Source organism: Pogona vitticeps, chromosome 1 (assembly GCF_051106095.1).
Source record: "Pogona vitticeps strain Pit_001003342236 chromosome 1, PviZW2.1, whole genome shotgun sequence".
In the NCBI taxonomy this organism is placed as follows: domain Eukaryota; kingdom Metazoa; phylum Chordata; class Lepidosauria; order Squamata; family Agamidae; genus Pogona; species Pogona vitticeps.
The window spans coordinates 349,654,332-349,681,564 of NC_135783.1; the positions used below are offsets into that span (position 1 = coordinate 349,654,332).

Below are 27,233 nucleotides of genomic sequence, written 5' to 3' on the forward strand. Positions count from 1 at the left end.
CACTTTCAACGGTTCCTCTACATAAAACCACAAAAGCTTGCACCCCACCTTACAGGAAGCCCCCCCCAGATTCCCCCCCCCCCGCATCCCTTGTTCAACTTCTGGACACCATCCTGGGCCTACTAGCCTTCACCTACAGACCCTCCCTCCCTCCTTCCTTTCCTGGTAACTTCCGTATTTGCTGAAGCTCTTCTCCTTCACCTAGGAAAAAACAAACTTCCCCACACTTCATAAAAAAATACAGACCTTGAGTTTTTTTAACCCCACCTCGGCTTCTGAAGCCACCTTCCCTCTTCCATTACAAAAAACCTTGTGCCTCTTTCAGGTCACAACACTCCCCCCCCTTTCCCTTCCACTTGGCCTTTGGGTGCAAGTCCTGGCCCTTACCCCCAATGCCACCCTGGACCCCAAAGGCCCGCAGATCCCTCTCCATCCCTGGGATGACAGAGGGAAACAGGGAAGCCTATTTTGGGGGGAGGGGGTTAGTAAGACGAGTGTTGCGTATGTAAGTGTGGCGGGGGGGGGGGACAGAGAGGAAGAAGAAGAGGACTAGGAAACCCAGGAAGATCCCACCGAGAAAAGGTTTAGGGCCCGGGACGGGTGTGGAAGGGGAAGAGAAGGGGGGGCGGAAATAAAAGGGGGGGCACGGTCTCTCTTCCACCCCCCAAATGAAGTGGAAAGGGAGCAAGGGACGAGGACCGGCGGACTCCCCAATAAGGTCAGGAGGGCCAGGAAGGGAAAGGAAAGGAAGCCCCCCCTCGGCTCCCCGCCTCAAGCCGCCCTTCCGGGCCCGAGCGAGGAAGCGACAGGGCTCCGTCCCCGGTCCAGAGGGCGAGGAGGGACGGATCCTGCCCCTTCCCCTCAGAGTCCCCCCCTTCTCTCTCTCTCGGCCTCTTTCCCCTCACCTCCTCCTCCTCCGTTCGAGCTCGGCCACCAACTCCCAAACCGAGCCAGTCTCCTCCGCCGGCGGGCGAGCGGGCGGGCGCGTGTGTGAGGAAGGAAGGAGAGAGGGAGGGGTGGAGGGAGGTGGGCGGCCCGGCCCAAAGGCACCGCGTCCCACTCCCACCGCCACCACCAGCAACAAGCGGCGAAGGACGAGGGCGACCGATCCCGGCGGCGGCAGCAGCAGCAGCAGCGGCTCCGCTCCGCCTTCGCTCCTTCCCCGCCCCCCTCCGGGCTCCACGGCTTCCCCTCAGCCAGCGAGCGGCTGGAGACTCCTCTTCCTCTTCTTCTTCTTCTTGGTCTCTTTCCTCCCCTCAGCCTCTCTCTCACTCGGGCGGCGGCGGCGGCGGCGCCACTCAGCACCCAAATAACAAGCTGTTGAGCCGAAGCTGCGCTGCGCGGCCTCCCATTGGCTCCTCCCCCCTCCTCGCTCGCTCCCTCGCGCGCGCACCGCCCCCTCGGCTTCTCTCTCTTTTCCCCCCCCACCCGCCCTGCTCCTCGCTGATTGGGCGCTGCGTGACTTCCCCCGCCTTTCTTCGGAGTGCGGAACGGGCCACTTCGCGGCTGCGATTGGGCGGCTGGGTTTTCACGCACGCACACCCCGCCTCGCCTATTCGCTAGAAAGGAAAGAGGGCCTCTCATTGGCCCGAGTCGCAGCCCTGCCCTGCCCAAGGCCGTAAGCCAGGGCTTTAAAAGGGAGTGAAGTCAAAGTTTCCACCAGTCCCATCCAGCCTTCTGTACCCGCCCCCACTTTCATCGCTCCCGGCCCTTGGAGTGAGGGAGGGCGGAGGGCGGCAGGACCCGGATGTGAAGCGCCGCGAGGTGGGATTGGACGCAGCGTCGCGGGGCAGGAAGCTGAGGAAAAAAAGAGAAGGAGACGGCGACAGGTGATTGGTCAGCGGGCCCCGTCTCCTGGATACGAAAAGGCGGCGGGCGGGGACGGCTGAAAGCCTGGCTCCGGCGACGACTAATGAAGGCAGGAGTCTCGTGACGCGCATGCGTCGCCCGGCCTTAGGGATTATTGCTATTATTTTTTTCTTTCTGTTTCGGCCGGCGCCATTTTGTGTGCGGTCCGGTCACGTCGCAGTTCCATTTAGTTGGGCGGGGGAGGGAGACAGGGAGTCAGAAGATGAGCCCCGCAGAGCTGACGGGAGCCGCCAGGCAACACCGTCTTGAGGCCTGAGGTAACGAAGCCCAGCGCGGGGGGGGGGGGAGGAGTCGAACGCACTGAGGTAAATGGGAGGGCGGCGACAGTGGAGGGGAAGCGAAAGGGGCCTCCGCCCGGCGCTGAAGGAACGACGACCCCTCCCTCATGGGGGAAAGAAGCGGCCGTTGGCGGCGGCCCTTGGGCTCCGGGCCAAGACCAGCCGGGTTGAGGGGCGGGGCGGCGGACCGGAAGTCGAGTGTGACGCCATCGCCGGCGCGGCCGCCATGAGAAGGGCGGGGCGAAGCAAAGCGTTTCCGCCTTGGCATCCCTCCCGGGACGGGGGAGGGGAGGAGAGCCTTCGATGGAAGGCTGGCAGGCAGCGTGGACTCCTCGGTTCTTTTGTTACCACGCTGGGGGGGGGGGCGGCGGGAGCTTCTCTCCCTTGCCGCCCCACTAATGCCGGTGGACCTCGGGAGTGTCTGCTTCCATTGTCTTCGCAATGTGGAAATCCGTTTCGACTGGATTGATGATAATGATGATGGCCTCTGACTGTGTTAGGGGTTTTCCTCCCTACTTCGAAGGCCGCGGCTGGACTCTGCCTCGAGTACCAAGAGACTTGGGTGTTGGGTCCCGTGATTCCGTTCAGGAAATGCTTGCTGCAGTTCTATCGGGGGCAGGGCCTCGGGATTTTGCATTGCTTTTAATAAATGTATTGTGTTAAATGACACATTGTGGCAATTGACTTCAGAACTCAAGTCACCTGAAAATCAAAGTGTGGACATCTCCCAGCGTATGAAGTAGCTCATTGCCATGTTTTCAGTTGTGGTAATCTCATTCGTGACAAATCTGAATACAATTCTCATTTGAAGGAAACCTTTATTCTGTCACTTGCAACTGATTTCTTATTTAAGTAAGTGTTGTTCATTCAATAAACCTACCACTATATTTACTTTCACAGAAAAGTTTTTTTTCACAATTCAAAAGCAACAGCAGAAATAGCATTAAGACTTGCTTTTAACCATTAAATGGCTGGAATGGAAAGAATTCAGCATGCGGGGGAACATAGTTGCTTTGTGGGCAGCAGGGATGTAAATGATGACTGCCAGGTGTCATTTGAGAGGAGAACATGTGAATTAAGTGTCATAAAACATTTAATGAGGGCTCCATGAATGTTGCCTGTAAGTAGGTGCTACTTTCCAAACTTTATAAATACTTAGTATGTAGGAATAATCGGAAGATCACTCTGTATGATTCAGATCAGATTAGGCATTCTTTAGTTTCCAGACATGATGGTAACATGCTCTAAATAGGACTTGAAACTGTCTAGTATGGCTAAGAAGGCCAATTTGAGAGTGACAATCTCTTCCACACAAATCCAATCTGTCCCCTGTCCAGCTCCCTGGTTTTGCTGTTTTTGGGTCTGCTTCTTTGCCTCGGCCTGCTGGACAAGGGTCTCTTCAAATTGGGAGAAGCCATGATGCACCACCTGCCTCCAAGCTGAATGCTCAGATGTCAAAGTTCCTGTATGATTACCATTATACAAAACTACTCATGGTCATCACCATATTTAGTAAAATGTTGGTGATATCACTTTCCCACCTTAAGGCACAAATCCATTATTTGGTAAATGCTTTGAAACTGCAGCCTTTCTACTCCACAAGGCCCACATTCTAGCTCAAAGCCAGCAACTAGCATACCCTCAGGCAATATACACTGTCTAATCAGGAACGATGACAAAATTATCAATAACAGTAAGTCCTAAATGGACTACAACTGCTTGCAGGTCCCTCAAAGCATATGAGCAGAGAAAGGGGCACTTCATATATGCTTAACAATTCAGTCACATTTACCATCTTGAGACAGCAACAGTACTGTGTTTCTTTGAAAACTACAGGGTCTCATTTGCTCCAAAGAAAGCATTAGAGCTTATTTTCAGGGGATGTTTTATTTTTTTTCATGTATAACAATCTACATTTATTCAAATACAGTCATGTCATCTTCAGGTTACTGCACAATGGATGGAGAGCAGGGTTTCACTTAAATGGGGCTTATTTTTGGAGCATCCTGAAAAATCATACTAGGCCTTATTTTCAGGTTAGGTCTTATTTTTGGGAAAACAGAATTCTTACCATAATTCAGTTCACATGAAAATGACTAATGCACTGTTTGATGATCAAATGGCAGAGATTAAGCAAACAGCGAGAAACAGTAGTTATTATCCAGGTACCCTGTCACCTCCCCTGGCCTCTCAGGAAAGATATGCCTTACCATTAAATGTAATCTCCTAGCCTGGTTTTGGCTTTTAGAAATCAGAAATAGCAGTCCACTGCCTACTTTGAAAAATATATTACTTGCTCAAAAAAAGAGACTTGGCAAATTGCATGGCCCTTGAGACTTTCCAGGTTAGTTTACATGTGTAAGTGGGGGAGGGAAAACATGCCCCCTGCCAATAGTAACTAGAAGAAATTGCTCACTGCTGCACTAAACTATCAAACATAGAATTCTAACTCAAAATAATCCACTGGTTTGATTTTTTTTCTTTAATTATATACACCTTCCCTTTTTAAAAACAAAACCAGAATGTTTCCATATTTAAGTCAATTCTTTTTGAAACACATATTTCAAAAGGGAGTGTTGAAGAAACAGGGGAAGTCATGATCAGTATATTGAACTGTTAGTTCTTTGCATGTCAGTCAAACATGAAATATCTTTTTCTGATTATATCCCGCAGCAACCCTTCTCTTTTTATCTGATTTCAGTCCAGGAACCAATAATACTCAGAGATCTAAATAGTAATTGGAAAAATGTTTAGTGCAAGTAAGTTACTCAAAATATTCTTCCAGCACATACATAATGGCAAATACATAAACAAGCCCGCAGTACACATTAACGTCTGTGTTAAAAGTAACAACATGTTACATGTTTTCATCATCTGATTCATCCTCTTCTTTCAGAGATTCCTGTTGGAAAAAATAGAAAAGATCAATTTGTACTGCTTGCTTAAAAAAAGTAGACATTCTATAGTGAAACAAAAAACCCACTGCGGAGTAAAAAGTTTTGACTGTTTTACACCAGCTTTATGTAAGCACAAGTACAAGAGCAGACTAGAAGTCAGGTCTCCACTTGTTTCTACTTGATGTTTTAATATTTTATTTTAAGAACATATTTAAATAAAGGTATTGCCCTTACAGGCTTTGAAAATTTCAGTGAAGATTGTGGCTGTTTCTTTTATTTATTTATTTATTTATTGGACTTATATACCGCCCCATAGCGCTACAAGCACTCTCCGGGCGGTTTACAATTTTTAATTATACAGGCTACACATTGCCCCCCCAGCAAGCTGGGTACTCATTATGAAATATGCAAGTGTGTTTAAACAAGTAGTGAAAATATTTGGAGCTATTCCAAATACTCTAAATTTCAAATGGTTACCTTAGCATATTTCTCTGCTTCTTCCTTAATGTCCTTTGGGACCATTTCGTGTTTTCCTTTCGTTACTGTGGACATTTTAAAAAACAGAATTTAAGACCATGTTAACAGTTACAATTTTTAAAGTACAATAGCATTTTTTTTACATTTAAGTAAATCTATTTCAGGTATAAATTAATTTTCAAATGTGGCTTATTTCCACAAGCCTTTTGACAACAAACTATGGCAAATTCTTAAAGAAATGGGAGTGCCTGGCCACTTTATCTCCTGAGAAATCTGTATGTGGGACAGGAAGCAACAGTTAGAACTGGCTATGGAACAACCGATTGGTTCAAAGTTGGGAAAGCAGTACGACAAGGCTGTATATTGTCTCCCTGCTTATTTATATGCAGAATACATCATGTGAAAGGCTGGACTGGATGAATCCCAAGCTAGAGTTAAGATTGCTGGAAGAAATATGCAGATGATACCACTCTGATGGCAGAAAGTGAAGAGGAATTAAAGAACCTCTTAATGAGGGTGAAAGAGGAGAGTGCAAAAATGGTCTGAAGCTCAACATCAAAAAAAAAACTAAGATCATGGCCACTGGTCTCATCACCTCCTGGCAAATAGAAGGGGAAGATACGGAGGCAGTGACAGATTTTACTTTCTTGGGTTCCATGATCACTGCAGATGGTGACAGCAGCCACAAAATTAAAAGAGGCCTGCTTCATGGGAGGAAAGTGACGAGAAACCTAGACAGCATCTTAAAAAGCAGAGACATCACCTTGTCGACAAAGGTTCGCATAGTTAAAGCTCTGACCGATGGCGTCACGAAGAGTCGGACACGACTAAACAAATTTCCACAAGATAGCAGTCATAACAAAATAAGGTTTGTGTGATACATTACTTTCTCCAACCCAGCTGAGTTCCAGTTCAAAAGCTTTATCTTTTACTTCATCATGGACTATGTAGATTCTAGAAACAAAAAGAAAATGCTAATTATTTGAGATAATTATAAACAAGAAGTGTGAGATTCTGATTTTTGTTTGCATTTTCATTTTAAAAAGTGTGGTAATAAAACATAGGCTGCTGAAATATGTTAAAGTAAGGAACAGGCTTCCTTCAGTCAGTTTAAATAGGGTTGTAAGCATGATCAAAAATGGAAAGCCCAGTTTATCCAAATAGAGAGATCTGATTCAGAAAGTGGAGAAGGTGGCCTGCCTTATTTGAAATCAGACCAAGATCTGTAATTTTTCTACTCCAACTTGAATTTCCTCTGAATGAAAACTGACCTCTGACCACCTGGGCATGAAAAGTAGACAGTAAGAATGACTTACATCTTTGCAACCTCTTTAACAACATCACGGCAAGTCATGTCTTTCATCTGTGAAGGTGTTCAGAAGGCCAACAGTTTGTTGAATGCAAAAAAAGTGACAAAATTCTGTATTAGTATCATAAAAAGATTAAGATTTCACGAAACTAATCTCTACTCATTTAGTGAAAAGACTGTGCCCAAATAAACGGGGAGGGAAATACAGAAGGCCCCAAACTTGCTGCAACTTACTTTGCCTGTACCACTAAATCAGAATGTACAGTTTGTGGACAGGCAAACATTTATGGGGAATCTTCTTCACTCCAAAATAAAACAGAGGTAATTCTTGGTCAATAAGGGGCTTAATGACACACACACACACCTTAGGTAGAATTTGTTAATTACCTTGTCAGGAAAGTCTCCCAAAATGGCAATCCTTTCAAAAGAGACTGATCAAAACCTGGGGAATTGTTAAGTTTTCAGCCAAACAGCTACCATATTTTTCTATGTATACGACCCCCCCCCAAATGTATAAAACGACGCCCTAATTTCGACCCTTGATGGGGCGGAGGAGCAGTTAATGGGCAACTGTTCCTCCACCTCCGTCTCCTGCTGCTGCCCTCCAGATCACCTCCTCCAGTGCAACTGCTGGAGCTCAAGTTCATCCAGCTCACATCGCCACCTTGTCCCCTGCCCTTAAGGAGAGGATCGCTGGAGGAGGTGATCCTGTGGCAGCATCAGGAAGAGGCGCCCAAGTGCTTGTTTGCCTCTGCCACCAGGGACAAAATGGGGACGTGAGCCAGCAGTCCCACTGGAGGTGGTGACTGGGCGGATGAGGGAGGCAGCAGCAAGAGGCGCCCGAGTGCGTGTGAATGCTCCTTCACCTCCTCCTGCTGCTGCTGCCTTGGCCAATGGAGGAGAGGACAAGCCCTGAGCTTTGGAAGAGGCAACTGGGTAGCAGCGGCAGCAAGAGACACCCGAACGCACGTGCAACTGCCTCCTTCTGTGTATAAAACATCTCTCAATTTTTCCTCTAATTATTTTAGGGAAAAGTGTCATTTTATACACAGAGAAATACAGGATATGTTCAGAAAGGTTTACAGTAAACCTTTCTGAACATATCCTATTCTTTGCTATTGGAGTCAGGCAGTGGATCATATAGACTTTTTTTGAATAATGTTTTATCTCAGGATCAAACAGCAAGAAATAATGGTCTGAAAGCAGTGAATTAGTATATTTGATTTAAAGGAACTTTTTTTGCCACTAGGTAAGAGTGAACAAGTAGCTCTGCATGGATAAGTGGAAAATCGGTATTTGCTGTAAGCCACCTTAAAAAGAAAGATGGGATAAAATACTGTATTTGAAATAAAGAATAATAGAAAAAGATTTAAACAGTGATCATCTGCATAGAGTTGTAGAAAACATGAAAATGATGGTAGAGAGTTTTTTGGTGGTAGCAAGCTTCTCGGGTGGTGTCAGATTCCCCTGAGATTTGAAAAATATCCTGAAGACTGAAGTTTTACATGCATGTATAAGAAAGTCCACATTTTTACCGGTGAACTAGTATAAGGTTTGGGATGTAACCACAATAATGAAGTTCATTTGAAATTAAGATGGTTCAGTTATAATTTTAGTTACAAACTTCACAGTAAGTTGTTTTAAGAAAACCAGAATTGTTCCAAACCGTCAGCTGCAACTTATTTAAAACCAGAAGTGTAAGCTTCCAAACACTGTGTGCAAAAGAAAAGAAGTGGCAGAAGAATCTCTACCAGCAACAGGAAAACACAGCTTCCTATTATTCTCAAATTAAGTGCTTGGAATTTTCCAATTGTCATCAAAAGACTACCCTCATATATTGAGGCATATCATTGTGACACTTAAGGGTTAGAAATTGTTAAGCTGAATCCTGCACACACCACCAGATTCTCTTTATCACAGAAAGACACTGTACATGTGTATTTTACACAGACGTTGAAACAAAGTCAGAAGATCAAAGAATCATGTAAAATATAAATATATATTTTTATATTATATTTGAATAAAGATTTGAGGGAGATCTAAGGAGAGGTTTATGATTATGGGTTTGGATTGTTGATAAAATTGTGGAAACTGTTGAAGGATATTTAAGGGGTGATCATTGTGGTTAAGGACATAGTATCATCTATACAAACCCCACTCATTGGAAAGCCTGAGATGGCCTCCAAAAATTTAAGGCATCAAATGGAGACTTGGTCTGTTCAATCTCAAAGTTTTGGAATAGTTGTACAAGAAACAAAAAAGGAATGGCAGATTACAGTACTATGCAAAAGACAATAATAACAGGGTTTCAGCAAGTGAATGAAGGTCTTAGCAAAATAGAAGATCTGATGAAAGAGATGGAAAGAGGGGACATTAGATGCCAAACAACAGTTAAATGAAGTTGCACAAATTCTAGAACCATCTTTATTGGGCATGACACCAGGTAACATAGATGGGATAAAGAGTTATCCAGTGACCTATGCAGCTTCCAAAATTAAGAAGCATTATGTTAAAAATCTTAAGAAAGCAGAGATACTGAAACAAGAGAAACTTATTGTTAAAATATGGGAACTGGCAAAAATGGATATCCTGTCAAAGGGGCTGAAATACTGTTCAATTCAAAACGAACAATGAATTGATGGGAACCATGGGATTTATTGTATAAATGGCTGCAGTTACCAGATAGTGTTGGAGTAACATAGAATTAAACTAAAATTAAATTATAAGGTGAAAGCAGGAGGGTAATCAAACTGTGAAAAAGCAAAAAGTTGATTTGTTATTGTAATATGAATTGATTGGATGATTGTATACTCTGTGTTCTCCTATCCCCCTAATCTTTTTTCCCTTTTTCCTATTCCCCCTTACTTTTTGTACACCCTACCCTGTCCTTAAATAAATACTCAAAAAAAATCATGTAAAATGGGGCCGCTTGGACACAGAACAAATTTTCTATCGATGTGGAGAAATTCAATCAATGCAGCACTTATGTGCTTGCAATTTATGCCCCATCATGTGTACAAAAGCTCTAGAAAATGGCCAAGATAGAACTATTGAAGTAGCCCAATTCTGGTCTAAAGTAATCTAATTATCTTAACGTTTTGTTTTACTTTTTTAATATACATCCATAATTGTAAATTGTGCAATAATTACTTCATATGAATAAAGAATGGACTTAAAAAGGAAATGTTTGGAAAGCCATCTACTGTATGTGGGAGCAGGGTAACTTTCCTACAGTTGCCCGGTGTTCTACTGACAGGCCAACAGTTCCAGATAACCAAGACTAAAGTACTTGGAAATCACTGTCCTAGTGTTTCAGAAATCCCTAAGTAAAGAGTGACATTTGTTTAGGACTTTTCAGAACATTTCTGTCTACTTGGGCAGTCTCTGAATGACCTGAAAGTGACTGTCATAGGGAAAAAAACCCACTAAAACCACATACAATGCCGGACACTGAAAAGGATTAAACATAAGTCAAGAGTTCCTAAAACATTACTAAGTGTGAAATCCTATCCTGATTCCCATAGTTTGCCTTGTATCAACGCTATTATTACCTTAATTAATTGCCTTAATTAATTATAATTATTCACAGTCCTACTCCTTTACTAATAAACCATTGTCCCTTTGTCCTTATTTGTATTCTCAACTGGTCATGGGACCATGTATAAATATGACAGTCATATAATCTCAGTCTAATATCTGAGGAAGTGGATTTGATACATGAAAGCTCACATTAAAATGTAAGTCTGCAAGATGCCACAACATTTTTGTGTCTTGTTTCATTAATTTTGTTTGTGCATCTGATACATTTTTTTAGAAACATGATTACATGAAATCGGGCTTATTACATTACATGACAACACTACCTTACCTGGAGCTTTTCAATCTCAGTCTTTGCTGCCTGCCGTGCTTTACCAATAGCACATCCCCAGTAACCCTGTAGAAGCAGAAAAAAAAAAAGACCGATCCCTGTAGCAAATGCAATAAACTGTACTGTGATTAAGTATGCCAAACAAACTTATAAATTACAAAATCAAAATAGTAGTGCAGTCTTGACTTCTCAAATCATTTTTTTGAGGAGGTAAATTCCTGGTTTGGACTTTGTTCTCTATCAGAAATCTTACAAGTTTGTTGTGTACATTCTGAATGCACTGATTTTCTTTTTAGCCTCCTTTCTGTTTGTATTACAGTACTTTTAAACTAAAAAGCCACTGTGGTACTGCTGAAGAGAGCAAGGCAGCATTTCAAATATGTTTTACGCTGATTCAACTAATAAAGGATTAATTTTGTGAGGAGAAAGAAGTCAGTACAATCACAGTTACCCAGCATATATTTCCCACCTGTGAATATTTAATTTTAAGGTGAGACGTTATAGAAGTGAACACGAAACAATACATTTGCCTCTATTATTGGCAGGGAAGAGAGGAAGAGAAAACATCAGTGGTGGCCAGTGAAGGAAGTAGTGCAACTTTTCCAGCCAGCACAAGGGCAGAAAATATTTAAAACTAGGAAGGAATTAAAATCTCTTCATTTCCCTCCTATGCAATGTTAACTCTCAGATCAGCTGCCGCAAAACTCTGAGAACTTGGGTTGACTCTGTATTTTAAAGCAGCAGGAGGTACAAAGGAGGAGTGCCGGCTGCTTGTTTCCCTGGGTCTTAGAACTAACGTGATCTACTTAGCAGGGGGCTGCAAGATCTCTTTGACAGTTTTTTGCTTTTGCTGCTTCAGCTTTGGCCATCCTGTTCTATTGTCTCCTGCATACAACACAGCTCTACCTCCGCTTCCGTTGATGCCTCTTTCCCTTCTATACCCAAACCCCAACACTCTATGGTCATACTGTCCAGCACAGACTTCACAGGTCCTTGGGGGACTCATTTACCCCTTGCAATGTGGGAGCAATTCTTAGGAAATACCCAGTATTTCTAGCAATCTCATTGTGACAAAAACTGTTCAAGATTTAATCACAAACTTACTGTCATTTCAGATCCCACCCAAAAAAGGAAAAGCAAAAGCAAAGTGTGCTACTTATATACAGCCTCATAGCGCTTCAAGCACTCTCTGTGTGGTTTACAAGTTAATTACACAGGCTATACATTGCTTCCCCCCCCCCCCCCCCAAGCGAGATGGGTACTCATTTTACCAACCTGGGAAGGATAGAAGGCTGAAAGGAAGAAATCTTTGTTTACAATTACACAAATATTCTACTTATTCACACCTGCCCTCAGGCCTGAGGGAACATTTCTAGTCAGGTTTCCTAGGAGCTTGTACCTTTACTGGAAACACATTTAAAATAATATTTTACTAGTTACCATATGAACAGAAATCTTAACTATGTTTTCTATTAAGAGCACTCACATAGGAAACTCCTGATGGGTCAATCATGTATAGCTGTGCACCATCATCATCATCATATGAGCCCAACATGAAGCTGGAAAGAAAAGACATTCTGTTAGAAAGAAATTACCAACTAGAAAGAACCCTGTTAGTCCCTAATAATCATCATTTGCCATCAAGTAAAGTTTGATCTCTGGTGACTACAGGATAATTCCTACTGTAGCTGCTATTTTAAAAAGTCTGAAATCATTTGTGACTTTTTCATTGACTCTACTTGCCGCAGTCAAGATAAGAATAGTTATGGCAAAAAAGGAACCCTTTGTAAGTAAAGTATATTATTCCCCAAACAGTAACACATTCTGATGTTAATTTAATTGCTACAGTAAGCCAAAGAAACCTATATCAATAGTTCCCAACCTTAGGTTGCCAGTCCTTGGACGACAGCTCCCAGAAATCCTGGCCAGCGCGAGTGGCGAAGGCTTCTGGGAGTTTTAGTCCAACATCTGGAGACCCAAGTTTGGGGCTCCTGACCTATATTGTGCTGTCAAGCATCAAAAGAGAATTCTGCCACATTTGTGTTCTAGATCAGTACGAGGCACATTTTCCTAGCACTTGGCAAAGGAGTTCAAGATGGTCAATTTAAGTAATGATTATTATGTAGTGCTGCAGTAAGTTATTACTTTACTCAAAAATTATTACTTTACTCAATAATTATTAATTATTAAGTGTCAGCAGAATATTGGCCTCCATTGTAACTGAATGCCATAATTTTCAAGAGAGAGCTTGAGAGCATCCCTGAGGGAATATTTCTTGGGCAATGATTCCTTTTTAAGCCCCTCAACATTAAATTTAAGCTTCCAGCATACTCAGAATTATACAGAAAGGAATAAAAAAAACCCTTCAGATTTAGTGTTCTGGATATAAAACCAGAAAGCAATTTGGAGAAGAATTTCGAAGAGGAGGATATGAGTCTTTCTTTAGCATTCACAGGCTTACACCTTGAACTGACCAAACAAGATGACCACACAAGTAAAGTCACATCCTGAGGGTAACCTTTACTAGAAGTGCATTCTGGATACCCCCACCAATTTTTAGTAATGCTGTTTAGGACAGGTGAGGCAAGTGATGTGTCTGAAAAATTATTCTATAGAAGCTCAACGAAAAGTCTCTTGAAAAATCCATTTCGTTGAAGAAAGCGCTGTTAAAATGTCTCTTGCAGTATTTTTATAGTAATAACACCAACATACAGCAGTTTGAAAGTAGCTTTTCATCAGCCCATGTGCATTTATTTTTACATTTTATCTTTCAAATTAAGCCACTTCTCTTAAAAATTCTATCATGTATATTATGCATGTATCCAAGTGTCCTTGAGCTCTAGAAATCCTTGCAGTAATCCAATGCAGGAAGAGCTTTATTGTGTGCTGGCCATGCATTTAGTAGTTGCAAATACATTTTAATACACTGTTTTAGAGCTTCATTACATACTTTGAACCAGTATTCACAGGGCATATTACAAAAGGCAATATAGCAGATGAAAGTTCATACCTGCAACCAAAAGGTCTGACAGCACTATATAGCGTGTAGGCATGTACGTACATTGCCACTCTATCTGCAAGATGCTACAGGGAAGAAGAGTGCAATTTCAGAACTTTGGAAATGATCAAGTTATGATGTAAATAGAAACATTTGTGTCAAAGGTCTGACGTAAGCTCTGATCACATTCACATATCAAAATAAAACATGGTTCCTTGTTATATACAGATGTGAGCCTCATGCTTACAGTGCACACACACAAACATGCAGCCAGGTAGGATTTCAGATGATTTGGGTTGACTCTGGTTTGTCATGCTGCCTGGAATAATAAACCGTATTTAATCTTATACATGGTTAATCTCCAACAAGCCATCTTCAAACCATGGATTAAGAAAGCAACCTTACTGGAACAAGCCATGCTTAGTATTAACCAGAATTCCAGGCCTGGTTGACAGTGCAAACTCTGAAATTATTCATGAGTTTTCAAGCTACTACTTTTGGCTACACAGGAAGAACAGGAAGGAATGTGCAAGGCTGAGACTTAGTGATACATGTAAACAGGATCCAAGTCTTTCGCAAGTTGTATGAACAGCAGCGAAAAACAAAACAAAAAGTCCACACACTTCTACTTACTTTCAGGGGAATGTTATAACCATAGTTGGATCTAAAGTTTGAAGCTTCTTCCCTTGCTATGTCAGCTAAAGATCGGGCATCAGCCAGAAGTCCTGCTACTGCCTGAAATAAGTATAAACATTTTAAAAATAAGTCAAGAATATGAGACTCAACATGCCAATCTTCATGTCTCATTTTCCAATTATCCTTTACATCAGGCACATGATTACAAAGTACATACTTTTGGAACTGGTCAAACCAGAATTTCCACCCCCACAAGTTAAGGCATTGTATTCTTCCTGTTGCTTACCCCTGAGGCCATTAAACAATGGGATAACTACTCTTTAATCCCAGACATGTGCTAAAAAAGAAGCATAAAATGACTGAGCACCAACTCACCATTCCAACATGCCGATCAACATTAAAAAGACGCTTATTGGATCCTTCTTCATAGAGTTTGGACAGAACTAGTTTCTCTACTCCAAAGACTACACCATCTTTACACCGTATTCCAATTGCTGTACTGAAAATAAGTTAAGTACAGTAGTTAGTTGACAGGATATTTCCAAATAAAAGGAGCTCAAGGAATGAAGGACAAATGTTTCAAAACCAGTGAACACGAAACTTTTTTAAAGAATAGGTTTTCTTTTAAAAAATGATGTAAAACAAGTCCCTCCCAACACTCTGCCTGAGAAATTAATTACAAAATCATTCCCTGAAGAATGGATTTATAAACTATGTGTTTTATAAATTATTTTACATTGCCCTGTAAATAGCCCTTACTTCAATTCAGCAGCTACAGTACCTACTGCAATATGTACAGATGTGTGCTACAATTCTGCATGAACTTATTCATGAGTAAAATAAACCGAAATCAATAAGACTTAATTATGTATATATAACCCTTACTAGCACCAATTCTACACAGACACACTGAAAGTTTAGCTAGTTATGTGCTGTCAAGTCAGAGCCTACTTATATAGTGACCCTAATAGGGCTTTCCAAGCAAGTGAGATATTTAAGGAGCAGTTTTACCAGTTTCACTCCCCCAATCAGTTTCCATGGCCAAGTGGGGATTTGAACCATGATCTCCAGAGTCCTAGGCCATCATACTAGGTTCCTTTGTACTGAAAACAGATTCTACTGAAATCAGTGTTCTATCAAGATAGAACATGAAGATGCAATCCTGTGTCTATGAAGAGCATTTACTCTGTCTATTTTAATAGAAAAGGATTGGAATTCAATTCGGAGTATATTAGTTAGAAACGCAGTGTAGATTAGGCCCTAATCTGTATTAACAAATGAATATAAACAGAACCCATGTATCACAATGTTTAATAAGCATGGATTGATTTTAACAACAGACAACAACAACAACAACAACAACAATAATAATATTTGTAGAACCCAATTCTGAGTAAAATATTTATCAAAATGAAAAAAGATAGTGCTTCAATCCCCATCACCACCATGGGAAACTATAGGGTACCTATTAATGGAAGATCCCTGCCTGAGAGTGAAAAAAGACAGTACTGCTACAGGAATTTCCCTTTTTATTTCAATGGGGAATCCATCTGCCAAATGACAACTTCATTCCTAAATAACTTTTTCTTGCCATGTTTTATTTACATTTGCCAGCTAAAAACCTACGGTCACTCTAGGCATGCATCCAACTGATTGCAAACCCGACTGTGAAATCAATTTATCTATCACTGCAACAGAAAGGCGATCACAAATTCTGAAAAATGAGATCTGTTGTGTGATGTCCACTGGTACAGACAAACCAGCCGTATGAAAATAAGCTTCATAGAATCATAAAGTTGGAAGGGGCCTATAAGGCTATTGAATCCAAACCCCTGCTCAATGGAAGAATATAAATCAAAGGATACCTGCCAGGTGATTTTTCATGAGTTCCTGCTATTCTCTGCCAAAAAAATTATTTGCAAAATTAGCTTGGCATAGATCTAGGGTTTTTTTATATACTCTCTATCTTTCTCTCACACACACACATACACAGATCGATTTATTCTTACCTGCTATTCTCAACAGCTTTCATAGCATACTCTACTTGAAATACTCTGCCATCTGGAGAAAATGTGGAGGCTGACAGATCATACTGTAAAACAGAAACACAACTTGATTTTTTTTTCCAAATACAGTTGGATCAAGAAGGGACAAATTTCATTATATCTCATCAATCAAGTCCTACTAAATCATTCCCTAACATGGAATTATCAGCATAGTTACAGGCAAGAAGCTGGGTCCGCCCCATTCCCTTCTACCTTTGGGAACAGTGATGAGTCTAAAGAGAAAGGTCCCGATCACATGTGGACTTTAAAAGTAAGCAAGAATTCTGCAAAATCCAGGTTCTCCTATGTATGAGCTGGACCTTTCTCTTCAGACATGTTGCTACTCCTACTAGCGAAAGAAAAGGGCAGATTTAACTTCTCCCCGATAACCACTGGGATGATTCCAGATTGAAGAATGACAAAATAGGAGTTTGGTGTCTGAAGATTGTGGGTGTCTCTCCATGTTGTCTGCAGAACTAGATGTTTCTGAAACAGACTAAAATCGTATTGCTTAGAGTATTCCACTTGATTCAATGGAACATATGGAGGTGTTGACTCACGAACTCCCCACTAATTCAGTGGGTCTATTCTAGTGCAACTACAACACTAAGCAACAGGATTTCAACCTATGAGTATTTATACTGTGCCTACTAAATAAATGCAAATGAGACACAGTTCTTCCCAATCAAGGGGAAGTTAGAACATCTGCTCCTATTTATTCAGAAATAAATTCCACAAAGTTCAATGGTATTCCCTACTAACTTTCAATATTTTATTTTTTTATTTAAGATATTTTTACTCTGCCTTTCTCCTTGAAAAAGGATTCAAGGCACTTTACAAACAATGAAAGGCAATATTTAATGTTGAAAATGAGTATGCAAATGGTAGTTAACATCATTAAAAGATAATATTTAAAACTAGGAATAACGGATGAGACATCTTACAACATTAACAGGCAACATTAAGGCCAAGATACAGCTAAATCCTTAAGGCACAGTCCTCAATCAATTGCAGTATTTATGGGCGTTCATAGCCCCTACCCAGCCAAGTAGCAGTGGCATATGTTCATGTCTGAAATATCACAGTGTATGTAGTTCCTAGTTTTAAATATTGTCTTTTAATGTTGTTACCAATCTTACACAAGCTGATGCAAAGCAGGCAAACAAGAATTATTAAGCACATGATCTTGATTATTTTTATACAAAATTCTTATGTGTCATCATGCTCTCCTAAGTAAAGCATGCTATAAGTCAAGGAATGACCAGAATCACACTGACCAGAATCTTCTTACCAGCATCCTCTTATTTATATATAGATGAGTAAGTTCAGCAGCAGAAATCACAACAGTCACCAGCTGTATTCCTTCTTGCCTTCCAGTCACATGACTTGGCATACAAAGAGGAACACAACCAGTGACAACTTTACAGCAATTTGCTGCTGTGAGTCACATCACTCCACATACACTGGCATAGGTATGTAATAGAATTCTGACTGTATATTAGGGATGTGGCTTCTGGGAGTTCTTGGGGGTTGGACTCCAAGTCTCGGTATTTTCCGAGGCTCCGTGTATCCTGACTTCCCTATGCTACACCTTCATTTCCTATGCCACAATGTTTCCTGGATATTGTCGTTCTTTGGGAAGCATTCTCTGAAGGGCATTGTGACTACCATGCCCAGCAAGCACTGCAGCAGAAAATGAAGGCCTAGAATGCCTAATACAACTAGTTCTGGATCCACAGAGGGTTATGTGGCATGTGAGCAAATGGAAGGTGGGAGGGTCTGTAAGCAGAACTTCCAGAATTTTGCCTGGGGAATTCTTGGAGAATTTTGGAACAAGGGATTTTTAGAAAAGGGCACATCCCTACTTATTATTTTTATAACTTATCTGAAAGTACAAATAAGAAGCAGCATAGTGATATGAAGTAGCACTTCCTTATTGCCATTTGAACTGTCTAGATTAAAATCAATGCAGTTGAATCCAACAGTCTTCTGAAATACCCAGATGCAGAAGAGAACAGAACGTCACACCTAACTAACCTGGAGAGCAAGGTTTTGCACAGAATCTTAGGGACCTCTGTTTCAGATCTTACAGCAATTATAGGCTTCATTTAGGATTATAAGAATGAGCCCTCACAGATCCAGGCTTGTGCATATTTGCTTTCATTTTAAATTAGCTGTGGCTTGCCATGCCATCCAAACACTGTACTCTGGATAATTTTAACACGTTTTACCAAAACATACAAGCTTGTTATGCCTCAATTTGAAGTGCTCTTGTTTCAGGAAGTAGTAGCTGAGCTTACTGCAATTTGATGACCATGCTTGGACAAATTAGTTAATATAAAATTGAACTAAAACTTCCTGCGATAACAACAAAGCCCTGTAACTATGTATTCTTTTAATGCTAAACCATGGTTTAATGTTACAGCTAAACAAAGCTACAAATACAGTACAGTGGTGCCTCGCTTAGCGATGTTAATCTGTGCAGCAAAAACTCGCTGCGAAGCGATAACATCGCTAAGCGATTTTTAAAAGCCCATAGAAACGCATTAAAACGCATTTAATGCGTTCCTATGGGCTTAAAAACTAACCTTATGTGAAAATCCTCCATTGCGGCAGCCATTTTCGGTGCCTCTAAAGCGAGGCAAAACAGCGGGCGGCCACTTTTTCCCCGGCGGCCATTTTGGAATCGCCGATCAGCTGGCCGAAAATGCAGGCTTTGCGATGATCGCTTCCCCGCAATCATCGCAAAGTGAATTTTCCCCATAGGAAACATCGCAAAGCGATTGCTTTTGCGATCGCAAAAACAGCGTCGCTAAGCAATTTCACCGTAAAACGGAGCAATCGCTAAGCGAGGCACCACTGTATTCCCAGTGGCCAAGGTAACATCTAGTCACACCAATTTAACTTGATGTTAATTTGGATAGAGTAAGAATGAGATACTACATATAATGTACTATGACTCAAAAGGCAACTAACTAAAGTATAGAGAGACTAGCGCAATGATATTAAGAGAATGTTAATATCATTAAAAGAGATTACAGGGAAATAAAAAGATGTTAAACCGACATTTTAAGCTCCAGTCCCCTGAGAATTGTAGACATAACAATTACATGCTATGAGAATCACTAATACATTATTTCTCAATTTGGGTACATTATTTTATAAAAATCCAGTATAAATGTGAGGTTACTTTAATGTGACTGCAAAAATACAGACATCTGATATGTTCAGGTGAGCAAGGCAGCGATCCTGGGTTCTTTTCTGTGTACTGTAAATAAGTGTATTGTAAGCAATTATATTAATAATTATGTTATCAGCAAAATCCATTCCACTCTCTTGTGTTGTTTGGTCCCAGAGTTACATAGGATGTTTGACTGATGTCAGTCAACAGCAACCTCTGCTGGCCAACTAAGAATTGCAATGTTTCAGAGTTCAGCTCTTGATCTTAGGCCCATTTTACACAGTATACAATGGAAAACACCTTGAAGCAAAGTGTGAAGTACGGATCTTGAATATCAGCACAGGTAACAGATGCCAGAATCTCCAGTTTATATTAGCACCTATTATCAAAGACTTCTTTAAATTACATACAACTTGTGGAGAGCAATCACAGACTCTCAAAAAATTCCTGGCCAAGACACAGCCGGTTACAAAGGACAGGTGGAAAATAAGTTTTTTTAAAATTATGATTTGCTCACTACTGAACTGTTTCCTGAAGATCTATGAATGAAACTTTAATATGAAAAGTGACATGGACTTGTGATTCACACTACTGTATATGCCAATTCCACTCTGCAGTTCAAAAACTCACTGTACAGTACTTACACAGTGAAGCTCTATGTACTTGCTAAATCCCACGGAACCAGCCATTGGATTTAGGATTTGGAGGTGATGAGTCCAGGATTCTACTATTAGTAATTCAGTCCTAGTCCTTATGATCACACAAAAGCATGATCCCCTCCTCCCTCGTGTTATCTTACTGTGAGGTGGGGTCTGAGTGAGACACACCAGCTGGCCTGGGATCATCCAGTGAGTTCAGTGCCTCAGTGAGGACTAGAACCCGGATCTCTCGAATCCCAGTCCAACACTTTAAAAGTTTAACCAATGTATCCCACTGCCCATTTGCAAGGCTCCCGCCAATACCCCAGACGAGTCCAACATAATGCCAGGGTCGCTCTGAACTTTCATGTCCTTCGCCGTACCCTCTCCTCACGGGGAGGGGGCTGCCCCCCCATCCCGTCTTCACTGCATACAAGCCTGTGGCTAAGTATCCGTGCTAAGGGGGAGGCACACAAACCAAAGCCAATAAAATACATGATTTCCGATCTCATCTCTTTCTGAGCCAACGGGATCGTCATCCAGGAGCCGCTCATTCCCAAGTAAGCGCCAGCCTTCAAAGGGCCAGAATGCCGCCGCTTTTTAAACGCCGGCCGAAACCGTCCGGCCCACGGCTACCTCTTCGGAAGCCCCGCATTTCAGCCGAGCGGCCTGGGAAACCCAACCCCCTCGTGCAATAGCTAAGGTTACCCCTCAAGGCCGCTCACGATTCGGGCTTCCCTTCAACAGACCCCGACCCTAACCCCGGCCACGGCCCGCTCCCTCCCTTTCTCAAGCAGGGCGGCCTGGCCCGGAGGGTCGGTGGTGTCTCTATTTCCCCCCCCCACACACACACACACCGAATCCCCACCCCTCCGGCCGTCCGGCTTCCTCCGCTTTCGCTTTCGCCCCGTGACTCAGCGGCCCGACGCCGCCCCGTCCGCTCGAAGTAGCGACAGAGGGAAGCGCGCCCTTTACCGGGAGCCCATCCCTTCCCCTCAGTCTGTGACGGGAGCCGGAGCGCCCCTCCCCCCGAGGTTGCCGTTGCGGCCTCCTTCTGCCCCCCCTCCCCCCCGGTTCTCCTCAGGAGGGAGCCTGCCTGGCTGGCTCACCGGGGAGAGGCGAGCGCCGCTTCCCCGCCTCCTCCCCCTCCCTTCCTTTCAGGCAGGCTGGCTCACCCCGGTGCCGATGGAACTCATGGCGAAGGAGACCTGACAGCAAAGCGCCTTCCCGCCTCCTCACCGGCCCTTCCGTTCTCCGTCGCCTTCTTCTCGGGCCTCCCCCTCAGACAATCACCCACTCACGCTTCCCGGCCACGGCTCAACAACGTGCGAAGCCATTGGGCCCTGGGTCCGGACTCTCGGCCAATGACGTCGCATGGTGGAGGTGGCTGGCCGGAGGGGGCGGAGCTACGTTCGTGTTACGTGCGCGCTCACCACAGACAGCCGAGTCACGGTGGTAACGCGCGTAGTGGGGCGGGTGAGAAGTGCGCATGCTTCAAAACTTAAGAAGACTTCTGTGAAAGGTGTGCCTACATCGCCCGGCTAGCTCAGTCGGTAGAGCATGGGACTCTTAATCCCAGGGTCGTGGGTTCGAGCCCCACGTTGGGCGCAAGCTTTTTATTTTCGTTCCAGTTTCTTTTTTTTTTTAATCACATAATTCTATTCAGGGGTTAGGATCAATGGCTTCTTCCCTCAGGACTGGTGACAAAACCGGAAAAACCAATCCTATTCCCTCTCACTTGAAAAGAGTTTTCTTCCAGTAACTAGAATGCCATCGTGGCTGCTTGCCACCCCCCCTCCAATAAATAAATAAATAAATAAATAAATAAATAAATAAATAAAAGTTGGGCCAGAAAGCCATCTTGACAATAAATGCATTTTGGGGAGAGCTGCCTGGATATCTGCTGTTCTGATTCCCACCAGCAGGTGCTGCTCCTAAACCGGGGGGGAAATTATAAGAAGAAGAATAAGAAATAAGAAACAACATTAAGAACAAGGCCAAACAGCCCGGAAAACTCACAACCACCATCAACAAGAGAAACATCCCCTCAACTTTGCAGGGCACTGAATTTTTTTTTATTTTTTTGTTCACAGGTGGGGCTTGGATTTTGCTTTGCTTGAGTCTCTTTCCCCTCAGGTGCTATTTAAAATTCAAAGACAACAGGCCATGGACAAGGTCGACTCAGGATTTACTGTACTTAACTTTATATAAAGCATTCCCCCCTCCCTACACTTTTTTTTCATTTAAAACAAATAAATGGCTGTTTGTTTGTTGCATTCATCCACGGCTCCACAGTTGGAAAAGGTCTCAGAAGGGCTGTTTTGAAAGGGGTCCAAAATGCACTCCCGACCAGGGAGTGATGTGAGGGTGTGTTACTTTTTTTTGGACGGTGACTTCTTTATCACTTTTTAACAGCTACCCTTCTACCAAAAAACTCTTACCTGTTCTGATATTCTGCAGTTTCTTAACTAATGCTTCCTCTGTTCTATGTATCATTATGATAACAATTACTCTTCTCAAAACTTGACACCTCTTTCTGGAAGTCCTCAAAATGTTAAATGTGATTATTCTTCTGAAACTTGACAGGGGGTGAAAGGACACGGATTCCAACATGTTCTATCCATTGTGCCACAACTTACTGATTGATTGATTCTACCACCCCATTCATACAAAAGCACTATTCTGGGGTTTTGTTTAACAGATTAAAACAAAAGACAAAAGACAAAACAAACAATTAAAAACACCAACAGTCTAAAAAAAAAAAAACACAAACCAACTCTGATGGCACCAGAACAATTTCCAAAAGCAGCAGGATGAGAGATGAGCAAAATCTCAACCCAGGTCAGTGTGAAAGGCCACCCTAAAAAATGTCTTCCATTTTCTCCTGAATGAACCAGGGGTAGCCCCTCCAGAAGCTGATTCCATAAAGTTGGAGCCACCACGGAGCAGGCCCTGCTTCTAGTGCAGAGTTTCCCAGAGTGTGCGCTGTAGTGCCCCTCAAAGCATCTCCCTGGTGTGCCTCCAAATCAGCCAGGAGCGATGCCAACACTTTTCTTTGTTCTGTTCTGTTTTTCGCTGAGCCAGCAGCACTTCTGGTGCCTGTTTTTCGTCTGGCTTCAGCTCTGGCTCCTTCGTGCTTCTTTGGTTCTGCTCCACCCCGTCTCCCTCGCCATTCTTCCTGCTCTGCTGCTGCTGCTGCTGCTCAGGGGAGTTGCAAGTGGAAAAAGTTTGGGAACCATTGCTCTAGTGGAAGATTTTCGGGCCTCCCTCAAGGTGGCCGCATGGTGCATGCAGGTATGGGAGGATCCAGTGAGGCGGGCAGATGACATTGGGGTCGGAAGGTCTTACAAAGCAACGTGGTCCCAAACCGTGGAGAGCTTGGTACGTGGGCATCAAAACCTTGAACCTGATCTGGGACGCAACAGGTAACCAGTGCAGGTGAGCCAAAACTGGAGTGATTTTCTCAGATGTGCTCAGACCAGTCATCCATCTGGCGTCCATGTTCTGGACTTACTTTAATGTCCAGGTGAGCCTCGCTATCTGCAATTCTAAAGGCCAGACTGGTGACTGGTAAGACCAGCGAAACCCTCCGAGGTGATAGGTTTTACATTATGTAAAACCTATCACCTCAGCCTAACTTTGTGTATGTCTAACAGCTGTGTCCTTGGTTTCAGTCTGGTATAACTCAGTACCTCCCTCACCCTTTTTGTATTTCTTTTGCTAATAGGTCTTAGTCAGCAAATCAGAGTATGACTAAACAGGGAATTTGGACTGATCCATGTCTTGCTTTAAAAACTCTTATCTTGGTGCAATCTATTTTATCTCACCTTTAAGCAATCCCTCCATTCACATGGAAGATGTTTCTTCTCCTGTGAGAAGGATCCAGACAGCTCTTCAGAGTGTTCCAGTTTGCCCCACTTCTGTTATTGACATCTCTGCCTCTACACCTTTCCTGGCATTTTGTTGCAGCTGTAATTCCATGGGCTATGGCAACTTCTCTGCTTTTTTTTTTTTTTTTTGGTCTAAGTTAGTAAATGGCATAGCGCTACAGCACTATATCAACCTAGCATAGATCCTCTTATGTCTGAAACCACACTGTATCACTTAGAAGAATATTTTTAAAAATTGTGAGAAGAGGAAAATAGAGGAGGAGGTTTCTCCATCAGCTTTTCTATTGTCACAACCCACTGTGTATGTCACATGGTTTTCACCAAAATTAACGCTGTCTGTGGCTCTGTTTGGAGCGAATTAAGCAATCACACAGGCTGCGGAACGGGATAATCAGGAATGCTCTCAATTGCATCAAATAAACTGCAACACTAGCATTGTGCCAGAAAGGAGCAGAACAGCTCACCAAATATTGCTTTTATTTAAAACACATGTGATTGCTGGAAAACCGGGTGAACCAAACCAAAGCCAATACAATTTCACCTGATTGTCCTCTTAGTTCTACTGGCAAATCTTTGTTATTAGCTGGCATTATTAGGGGATTTCTGCAGGCAAAAGAGATTTCTGTGTATTCCAAACTCCCTTTGAGTTGGACATTTTAAGTTATTGGTAGCCTGTTTTTTTTTAATTAAAAGCATAAAGCCCTGTAGCATGCACAAAAACAAAACAAGAATTCAAAGACAACAGAATTCAAGAATTCAAAAACACCTGTGTGTAGGTTGTTAACTTTTGTCACACATGATTCCTACTAAAAGACTATTGTGCCTAAACATTTTTTAAAGTTGGCAAGCAGGAATAGGTAAAAGTAACTAGCTAAACAAAGATGCGGAGTTTTAAATAAAAGTTTGTGTTCAGACCCAACTTGAAACATTTCCCTTCATACTTGTTCAAAAAAATTAGGCTGCTTTCTCTATTGCTGAATCAGAGCGACACTGGCCAGTTCACAATTCTACCTGGCCATGTGGCTTTCTCACACCACTGTCCTGCTCAGCTGTCATGGCAACAAGATTTGCTGGTCAACAGCATCCTAGAGGTCCATTTGTACAGTATCTGGTTTTTGACTGATGGTCAGCAAATGGAACTTACAGGCATTGGTCTCACCAAATCGAGGTGGTGGAAGGAAATCAAAAGCTGATTTTTTTTTCCTATAGTGAAACTACAACAGACAGAACACATCTGCTCACCTGTTGTGATAGCAACCGCTGACTACAATATCCTTTGAAAGGGTTGTTAATTTCCTGCTAACAGAAAAAAGTGTGTTCCATCACCGTCTTGGCTACTTCCACATCGAGAGTTTAGTTTGCCGTGGGTGGGGGCATAACATGGCTGTCCTCTGATCTTTCTTGCAGGGTCTCTTCCACAGTTTTTCTACTTGAGACAGTTTTTAGAGAAGAATGGAAGGACTCAAGAGTTCCCAAAGAGCCAGGCTGGCTGAAGGACCAAGGAAAACTTCACCCCGAAAATTGGAGTGGTTGGTTAGGAGTCACTTGTACCATTATTGTTGTTTAGTCGTTTAGGAATCTTTCCTTTGTTCTGGACGTTAATGTAATAGCCAGCTATTCCTGGCCTTTCAGTTGACAAGAAGGCAGTCCTGGACTGTTCTGGAAGTGGGCTCTCCTCTCCCCCACCTCAGCGTAGATTGTGCTAATGTAGAGCTGCCAGTTAGTTAGGCATCCTTCAGTCTCGAAAGACTATGGTGATGTGCTCTGTATGGAAGACTTGGAACAGCGTCTAGTGTGGCGGAAGAGGCCAATTCGAGAGTGACAATCTCTTCCACACTGAAGACAAATCCAATCTGTCCCCTGTCCAGCTCCCTGGTTTTGCTGCTTTGGTGACTTCCTCTTTGCCTCGGCCTGCTGGACAAGGGTCTCTTCAAATTGGGAGAGGCCGTGATGCACTGCCTGCCTCCAGGCTGAACGGTCAGATGTCAGGGTTTCCCATCTGTTGAGGTCTATTCCTAAGGCCTTCAGATCCCGCTTGCAGATGTCCTTGTATAGCAGCTGTGGTCTCCCTCTGGGGTGATTTCCCTGCACTAATTCTCCATACAGGAGATCCTTTGGAATCCAACCATCAGCCATTCTCACGACGTGCCCAAGCCAACGTAGACGTCGCTGTTTCAGTAATGCATACATGCTGAATATTCCAGATCATTCTAGGACTACTCTGTTTGGAACTTTGTCCTGCCAGGTGATACCAAAAATCCGTTGGAAGCAATGCATATGGAAGGTGTTCAGCTTCCTCTCCTGCCGTGCACAAATGGTCCAGGACTCACTGCCGTACAGAAGGGTGCTCAGGACACAGGCTCTATAGACCTGGATCTTGGTATGTGTCGTCAGCTTCTTATTGAGCCATACTCTCTTTGTGAGTCTAGAGAACATGGTAGCTGCTTTGCTAATGCGTTTATCCAGCTCGACATCCAGAGAGAGGTTGTCAGAGATGGTTGAGCCAAGGTACACAAAGTCATGAACAACCTCCAATTCTTGTGTGGAGATGGTAATAGAGGGAGGTGAGTCCACGCCCTGGCCCATGACTTGTGTTTTCTTCAGGCTGATTGTTAGTCCAAAGTCTTGGCAGGCCTTGCTGAAACGATTCATGAGTTGTTAGAGGTCTTCAGCAGAGTGAGCAACAATGGCTGCATCATCTGCGAAGAGGAAGTCCCGCATGCATTTCAGTTGGACTTTGGTCTTTGCTCTCAATCTAGAGAGATTAAAGAGCTTTCTGTCTGATCTAGTCCGGAGATAGACACTTTCTGTTGCAGTTCCAAAGGCATGCCTCAGCATGACAGCAAAAGAGATCCCAAAAAGTGTTGGTGCGAGGACACAGCCCTGTTTCACTCCACTTCGGATGTCAAAGGGATCTGATGTTGAGCCGTCAAAAACTACAGTGCCTTTCATTCCCTCATGGAAGGATCTGATGATGTTAAGGAGACGAGGTGGACATCCAATCTTGGGAAGTATTTTAAAAAGGCCATCCCTGCTAACCAAGTCAAATGCTTTTGTAAGGTCTATGAAGGCCACTAAGAGTGGCTGTTGTTGTTCCCTGCATTTCTCCTGCAACTGTTGGAGGGAGAATACCATGTCAATGGTGGA

The 27,233-nt window shown here is 42.9% G+C and overlaps 2 protein-coding genes, 1 long non-coding RNA gene and 1 other non-coding gene across 4 annotated transcripts in view; 2 read left to right on the top strand and 2 right to left on the bottom strand.

Annotated features, from left to right (window-relative positions):
* Nucleotides 1–1,000, bottom strand: part of ARID4A (AT-rich interaction domain 4A) — an 81,401-nt gene extending 80,401 nt beyond the window's left edge. The window contains exon 1 of the mRNA XM_072986835.2: nt 906–1,000. The gene's annotated coding sequence lies outside the window, so the exon portion shown is untranslated. The remainder of the gene's footprint in view (nt 1–905) is intronic.
* An 890-nt stretch (nt 1,001–1,890) lies between these two features.
* Nucleotides 1,891–6,539, top strand: LOC140703278 (uncharacterized). Its single transcript, XR_012082706.2, has 2 exons — nt 1,891–2,126; nt 5,911–6,539. It is a non-coding gene; the product is annotated as an uncharacterized LOC140703278 (long non-coding RNA).
* On the bottom strand, nt 4,882–21,562 carry PSMA3 (proteasome 20S subunit alpha 3). Its single transcript, XM_020802500.3, has 11 exons — nt 21,372–21,562; nt 16,342–16,424; nt 14,708–14,831; nt 14,330–14,431; nt 13,709–13,782; nt 12,185–12,257; nt 10,699–10,764; nt 6,838–6,884; nt 6,408–6,475; nt 5,522–5,586; nt 4,882–5,049 (listed from the first exon to the last, which is right to left on the bottom strand). The coding sequence occupies exons 1-11, from the start codon at nt 21,390–21,392 to the stop codon at nt 5,005–5,007; spliced, it is 768 nt and encodes a 255-aa protein (XP_020658159.1). The 5' UTR covers nt 21,393–21,562; the 3' UTR covers nt 4,882–5,004.
* A 169-nt stretch (nt 21,563–21,731) lies between these two features.
* Nucleotides 21,732–21,804, top strand: TRNAK-CUU (transfer RNA lysine (anticodon CUU)). The gene has a single exon. It is a non-coding gene; the product is annotated as a tRNA-Lys (tRNA).
* The last annotated feature ends 5,429 nt before the right edge of the window (nt 21,805–27,233 follow it).